The sequence below is a fragment of the Phanerochaete carnosa genome (assembly GCF_000300595.1).
Source record: "Phanerochaete carnosa HHB-10118-sp unplaced genomic scaffold PHACAscaffold_5, whole genome shotgun sequence".
Lineage (NCBI taxonomy): Eukaryota > Fungi > Basidiomycota > Agaricomycetes > Polyporales > Phanerochaetaceae > Phanerochaete > Phanerochaete carnosa.
In genome coordinates, this window is record NW_006767632.1 from 146,430 (window position 1) to 153,444 (window position 7,015).

The 7,015-nt window shown below is 52.0% G+C and overlaps 2 protein-coding genes across 2 annotated transcripts in view; one reads left to right on the forward strand and one right to left on the reverse strand.

Moving 5' to 3' along the window:
* The window catches only part of PHACADRAFT_255229 (uncharacterized protein), a 2,723-nt gene extending 1,079 nt beyond the window's left edge, over positions 1-1,644 (forward strand). The window contains exons 3-10 of the mRNA XM_007395255.1: positions 52-204; positions 265-380; positions 439-562; positions 614-627; positions 683-869; positions 924-1,005; positions 1,068-1,337; positions 1,405-1,644. Coding sequence (XP_007395317.1) covers positions 342-380; positions 439-562; positions 614-627; positions 683-869; positions 924-1,005; positions 1,068-1,337; positions 1,405-1,492 — 804 coding nt within the window. The 5' untranslated portion in view covers positions 52-204; positions 265-341 and the 3' untranslated portion in view covers positions 1,493-1,644. The remainder of the gene's footprint in view (positions 1-51; positions 205-264; positions 381-438; positions 563-613; positions 628-682; positions 870-923; positions 1,006-1,067; positions 1,338-1,404) is intronic.
* Positions 1,645-2,569: 925 nt separating this feature from the next.
* Positions 2,570-5,299, reverse strand: PHACADRAFT_208510 (uncharacterized protein; the record flags this gene model as incomplete). The annotated part of the gene is made up of 10 exons (XM_007395256.1): positions 4,890-5,299; positions 4,523-4,833; positions 4,207-4,466; positions 3,913-4,152; positions 3,671-3,846; positions 3,397-3,611; positions 3,236-3,342; positions 3,013-3,170; positions 2,937-2,951; positions 2,570-2,878 (listed from the first exon to the last, which is right to left on the reverse strand). Exons 1-10 carry the CDS (start codon positions 5,235-5,237, stop codon positions 2,570-2,572), a joined length of 2,139 nt encoding a protein of 712 aa, XP_007395318.1. The 5' UTR covers positions 5,238-5,299.
* Positions 5,300-7,015: the final 1,716 nt, after the last annotated feature.

Here is a 7,015-nt window from a genome sequence, read left to right on the forward strand (position 1 = left end):
CGATAGTGAGCTTAAAGTGAACTATGCATTTGTGTCGTGCTGAGTTTCTAAAAAGTGTACTTGGCCAAGATCTGATATACAGTGCTTACGGGGTTAAGACGAAGAATCATGATGACTCCTTGATTGAGACTGTGGAGCACGGGGTTGAAGCAGGAGTTGCCGCAATGAATCCTGGCCAGTTCCTCGTCGATATCTTCCCCATAAGTAAGACGGAAGGCTCTAGTCTGGCAAAAAGACTTGCTAACGGAATGGCATCACTTACAGTGAAATATATCCCAGCATGGTTCCCCGGTGCAGGGTTCCAGCGGAAAGCGAAGGTATAGCGTGAGTCTGTTCACAAGATGGTCCATGTGCCATTTACGCTGGCAAAAAATCTGCATGTGCGCCTTTTCTGCCAGGAGCTCCGTAATATAATTTCCTGAGCATACTAGCATGCAGGATGCCAGCGAGCTGCCCGATGACTGCGCGGCAAAAGCCTTTCTGGCTGATGTTATCCCCTCTTCCTCCGATCCCGCATACATGGAATACGTTGTCCGTTCGGCCCTGGCAGGAGCATATGCAGGTGAGTATGCTCACTCAAAATAAGCCAGCCCAGCGCTGAATACACTCGTAGCTGGTACCGACACGGCAAGCGCTTGTTTTCCAACCAATGTTCGAAAATATTGACTCGTTCCTCATGCAGACCGTGTCCGCTCTCCAGTCGTTCTTCCTCGCCATGACACTCTACCCTGACGTGCAGAAGGAGGCCCAGCGCGAGATCGACAGCGTGTGCCACGGACGCCTGCCCGACTTCTCGGACTACGAATCCCTGCCGTACGTGCACACCATTGTCAAGGAGATTCTGCGGTGGAACCCCGCCGTGCCGCTCAGTTAGTGCCTCTACACGACCGCCTGACGATAGCTGCGTACTCACAGTCCCACAGACATTGTGCACACCTCCGCGCAAGACGACGTTTACGGAGGCTACTACATCCCGAAAGGCTCGCTCGTCGTGGCCAACATCTGGTGTGCACCCTTCCTTTCTTTAACTTTAACCTCGTCCCAGGCGCTCACTGCGAACGCTGCAGGGCGATATTACATGATCCAGCCGTCTACGCCGACCCCGAGTCCTTCCGCCCCTCCCGCTTCCTGCGCAGCCACACGAACCCCACTCCAGAGCCAGACCCCGACGCTGCCTACGGCTTCGGCAGGCGCATCTGCGTGGGGCGGCACCTGGCACACGAGATGCTGTGGATCACCATTGCGTCGGTGCTCGCGGCGTTCGACATTGTGAAGGCGAAGGATGATGCCGGGCGCGAGATTGTGCCGCCAGGAGAGTATTACCACGGGTTTATGCAGTGCGTTGCACCCCTTTTCTGTCGTTACCGGTATTTTTTACTGGGGCTGACTGACTGCGGTGGACAGGTTGCCAAAGCCGTTTCGGTGCGAGATACGCCCTCGATCCGTGGAGCACGAGAAGCTTGTGTTGGGTGCCGTCGATAAAGACTCGTGAATGTACTGCATCGCATGCAGAGTGTGTTCTGGTGCGCCGGCGTGTCAAGGTGTATGCGCCACCATGGTAGTGGTACTAGTAGATGGGCGCAGCTGCAGCCATTGCTGCCGCTAAGCGAGACTTTGCAGATCGCATCGGAGCCATGCAATTTGACGTTATGGAAAGACAAAACGACATACACCCTAAGATACTTCACGACTGAAAGCGATACAGTCCGGCGCAGGATCAGAACAAACGATACACAGTATTCTATACCCTACGACGACATAACAGCAATTCTGTGCGTTTTCTCAAAAAGAACTGTGCTTGAGCTTGACGAGCCGCCCTCTGCAAGAACTTGTATATCCTCAGCGTCCTCCGTCAATAATTTTACTCACATCTTTGGGAAAATATCCTCTGTGAGCCAAAACTTGGTGTGTGGTGCTTAAATGCTTGTACAACATATTATTACTGTATCAAAAATGTATTTATGTTGTTTTTCTACGTTTCCCGCTGTAAGCGGAGGGCGTCTGCTAACCACCACGCGTCGCGGGTGCAGCGGTGACCGTCACAAACGCAACGTATAAGTTTATCACCAGACTTTTGTGGGCATCGTAGCCGAATCTTTCTTTGCTTCACTTTATTTTTCCTTCCTGTTTTTGTGGTGCTACGTATATATACAACCCTGACAGCTTAAAGCTTTCCCAGTTGCGGGACTCAATGACTTTACCTAAACAGCACCAGAAAAGAACGTGGCTTGTCATACTATCAAATGTCCCCTCGTCTGAGGTCTCGTTTCTCATCAGTGCACCTCGCAAACAATCTCATTGAACGCCACCAGATGCCCTCAAACGGAAGTAGAGAGGGAGATTGGAGGTACTACGAGAGGGCTGTGCCCATGGGACGCCGTCGAGGCGCTACAAGATTCTAAGAATAAAAGAGTTCTAGATCAGGCGGTATCCTGGTCAACGAGCACGACCAAAATTCGCCGGCGGTTGCAAAAGATCCCAGTTGCTGCGTAAATCCAGCAAAGCGGAGGCCCGGGTAAACTTCGATCTAAATCATAATAAAAAGTAAGCCAACGCACTAGCGGATGTCCTAGTCCGACTCGAAGCCACGCCCCGAATCTAGAGTCCCATTCTTGTACAAGTACGCTCTCTCCTGATCCACCTCACCGACCTCGGTAGCAAGCTCGAACATGCCAGCAGCACGAAGCGCCTCCAACTCTGGAGTTGCGACCGCCGCAATGTGTGGCTCATGTCCCAGCAGCCATGTAATCTGCAACAGCCCTGCGCTATCAACCGTCGCACGCGCTGTCGTAGTATTCTTCCCAGAAGATGACGGCAGACGGACAAGGATTGCAGCGAGGAGGAGTAGAATCGTTGATGCAACGGTGCCGATGATGAGCTGGGCATTTCGAGACGTTAGTATACGTGTACAAGCGTTAGTGAGTGATCGCGCGTACAGAAGTTAAACTGAGCTGAGAATGCCGCGCGAGGTCAGCTGGGGGTGGGTAAAGGCAGCATGAATGGCGTGCTCACGTTCAGACGGTACCTGGGGACGAGGACCATGATTGTCGTCTGACCAACCCCGCTGGCAGGCTGGGGCTGTTCCGGGACGATGACAGGAACGTCGTTGGATAGGAAAGACTGCATTATCCCGTTTGAAGCATGCGGGCCGGAGTAATTTTGGGTCTGGCCTGCGCATAAATCATCAGCGTTAAAGCACATGAATGCGACAGTACGACCAATCTGTTGTACGGACCATACCAGTGCACTGCGGCAAGAGCCTTGCCGATACTGTGGTTTAAGTCTGCGAGGGTAACGTTGGTGCGGTTCTGAGCAGCGATTTCAAGCTCTTCTGCTACGAAGCTAGCAAGGCGATAGCTGGTTAGCATGTCACTCATTATCAAAGAGGATGCCTACGTGTCAAAAGCGGCAGGTGCTTGGGTCACGAACTCCGGGTTTATGTTATACAAGTTATGCACTGGTGAGTCCTGTGGATTCATATAAAGCATTGGCTCGGCAATAGTAACGTTGAAAGAAGTGTCAGAAGCAGTGAGCGCTAGGACACTCCATATGGTTAAGTCGACGTCATTCTCATGGCCACTAGAGGGAGAAAGAGACGGAGTGTTCTGAGCCTGCAAGCCATGTTATATCAACTGCGTGCCCAAAGGCATGCTCGAACTACGGGACTCACCGCTATGAGACGCGGATCATCAATTGTTAAGTTCTCCGGCCACGAGAAAGCAGCCCATAGTGCCTCGGACGGTCTGGGAGGTGGAGCAAGCGGCTGCCGCGTCATCGCAGAGACATCAATCTGTGTATCGTTAATCTCCACCGCACAAGCGACCATCTGGATGGCAGTTATCAGCACTGCCGCCGAGGAGCGACACTTCAAGTTAGAATTATTGCAGTACAAAAAATGACATTTTTACTCACCTTGTGGCTGTTGCGGCGGTCCGTCTGAAGAAATGATAAAGTTCCCAACATCCTGTGCTTCCACGAATGGCATGGCGACCCAGGGGTTACCGGTCGAAGTTGGGACCCCCGCACCCGATGAGTCGATAATGGAGACGGTGGATGCGATTACGATTGGTGCCCAACAGTCTGTCTGGTCTTGATTCGGAGCGGTGCACATAGTGATGTTGGAGATAGTGCCAGCATATAATGCCTGATAGTCTGCGAGTGAAAAGTGTCAACGAACAGAATGTCGTGAAGAAAGACTAGATATACATGGCAGTTTTATTCCGATTGCAGCGCTCCCGGGGCCATCCGTGAGGAAGAACATTGTCGGTGCGGCAGTGTCGTCTATAATGTCCTCATACTGAACGTTCGGCAACGCCATGCATTGTACTTCATACATTGATGCGTTCACCTTGGCGTTCCCCGTAGCACTTGGAACTTGAGGGACAATATCATACACCATGTTGTCCAACAGTCCGACCGTCGGTATTTGGTCGTACACGAGCAGGATATCGTATGCGGACACCATGCTATTCGTGTCGAATGAGATCAGCGATACCACTAATTCACGATCCACGGAGCTCACTTTGCGGTGTAATTGGCGTTGGTAAGATTTGTCGACTGCAGTGTCGGTATCGTTGCGTTGTATGGCACGACATGGAAGAGACCCTGGATACTGATGTGTAGCGTGAACATGCAGAGCAAGTATAGAGTAATACACGATACGCCCCAGGTCGCGGCGCGCAGCTTAGTCTGTTGCCAGAGCGACCCAAGCGCTGACCCAAGACCGAGCCACGCTGATGCCTTGTCGTGGACGGCCGTCAGGGTTTGTCGAGTGCCGAGGTCATTTCGAAGGGCCAGGCGCTGAGTCAATAGCACGAGGATAGCACTGTATGCCTTGAACAGGAGCATAATCAGACGTAAAACATTCTGGGAGGAGTAGCAGAACTTACCGTCGCGAAGATCTGCAATGTTGTGCCCACAATGAGAGGAGCCCATGTAGAGGTGGAGCTATCGAGGCGTATCGTGAAGGCATGTTCGTAGTGGTGGGAGATAACCACAAATAAAGCTACGTGTATGAAAACAAGTAGAACATGCAGGGATAAGCAGAGGATCGTGTCGCGCTGGTTGTGGTGACTTTCGAGCCTACGAAGAACTCTCCCGCCTTGAGGCTCTGTAAGAGTCATCGCCTCCGAAATTTCTGCAATAGTGGGTATAGAATCTTGTGAGTCGTGAGGGGGGGCAGGCACCATGGTGAGAAAGCGTAAGGCGCGTTGGCCTGAAGCTCGGGGGAGGGGCATCCGCCTATGTAGCTTCGGCTCCTGCGGCGTCCCATCTGTTAGGAATGAAACGATCTCGTACCTTTGAATACTGCCGAGTCCCATCTATTAGGGGCATGATGGCCTATCTATTGTTGATTACCGCAGGGTCCATCTGTGCAACAGGACCCCAATGACAGCGAATGCTGATTCCGCTTGCAATGCGTCACCGCCAACATGCCGACGACATACACAGCACTCGGATTTCATTGGGCGGCGCCTATCATAGTCTGTGATGGACAAAAATGGAAGCTCGCAATAAAAATCCGGTTCTCGCTGGGCGTAATTGACAACAAGTGAGGGTGCATTCACTTACTATAGTATTGCGTTCACAGCTGTGCGCATTAGCACACTTTGGTGCGTTAACATACATGGTGATGCACAGCTGCGCACAAAAGTGCACGTACGTGCACTACCGACCATGTCAAACTCGCTATCATTTCCATCAAACTCGCTATCGCCCATGTCAAACTCACTGGGCGGCCATGACGGCAGTGCGCAAGCTTATTACAAAGTGCACCTTTGTGCACGCTGGTGCAAAATGTTGACAATCGCACAGCTAACTCGTATGATATATACTCATCTAGATACCCTTTGGGACACCAACGCGCAAGAAAGTGCACGTACGTGCAATCCGGCCTGTACGGTAGCGCTGATGCGAGTTCGAGATTTAAGCCGCCGCCCAGTTCCAGTATGACGACGTTGCACTTTAGTTCGCGCTCGTGCATGCGCGTGCACGTACGTTCATGTCTGTGCATCTGCGTGCATTTTTGGGCACTCTCAGGCAACGTGTTGCATGGGTGCTCACCTCCCAAATGAAAACATGTTTTTGCATGTTTCTAGTTTACGACATGCTGATTTTTGTCCATGCCCAACCTTCATAGGCACCTGCTAAGTTATGCTGGGGACTCGGACAAGCCGGGATGTTTTATTCCGGAAGCTTATATCAAGCCAAAGGAGACGAGTTGGAGAGCGACAGTGGCAGCTTCAACTGCTGAGCGCTGAGTACTTGGTACGTTGTGGTTCGAAGGCCCGTCGGCGCTATCCGGGTCGTTAACGCCCGGTGTTTTTTATGGTACCCGCCAGCGATCTGCCGCGGCTCGAACTTCAGCGTGGCGGCCTTGCGAACAGCGATACCGGCACTCGCGCAAAATATTCCCCATGTCGGGGTGCCCAGAAACGCAGCGGGAAATCACTCACTACCTGGCAAAGATGAGGGAAGTCCTCTAACGATAGCTCAAGATCCCAGTTTCTATTTTCATGTGGTGGGCTTCTGACTCTGCCCTTCAATCGAGCGTCCGTCTTACCATGCACTTTAACGTAAGCGAGAAGGATTGCTCTATCGCTATGTAACTTCGGTCACCGCAGGGCCCATCTGTTCGCGAGAAGACTTTGGTGACAGCAAGCGCTGATTTATCATCAACCGCCTTCAGTCGCTCGGTGTACTATCGCCAGCACGCACAGGCAGTGTTGATCAGACAGCATGAGGCCATATCCGAGGATCCTCAAGTTTCATCAGACTGCAAGGTCCAGCCGCGCAATGAGCACCCACGCATCCTTCTGCACACAGACGTCGGTCTGGGTCATTCATGGTGTCAACTGGGTCTTTAAATATTATCAAAGCATGTCTGCACAATGTAAGGCCGATCATGTGATAATCAAGCGCACAACTCTTCGATTATCTTTTCGAGCACCTAACCTTAAGCCATCCGCGCCAGTCACGTGATGTATCTACGTGCGCGCCCGTAACGGGCTGCTAG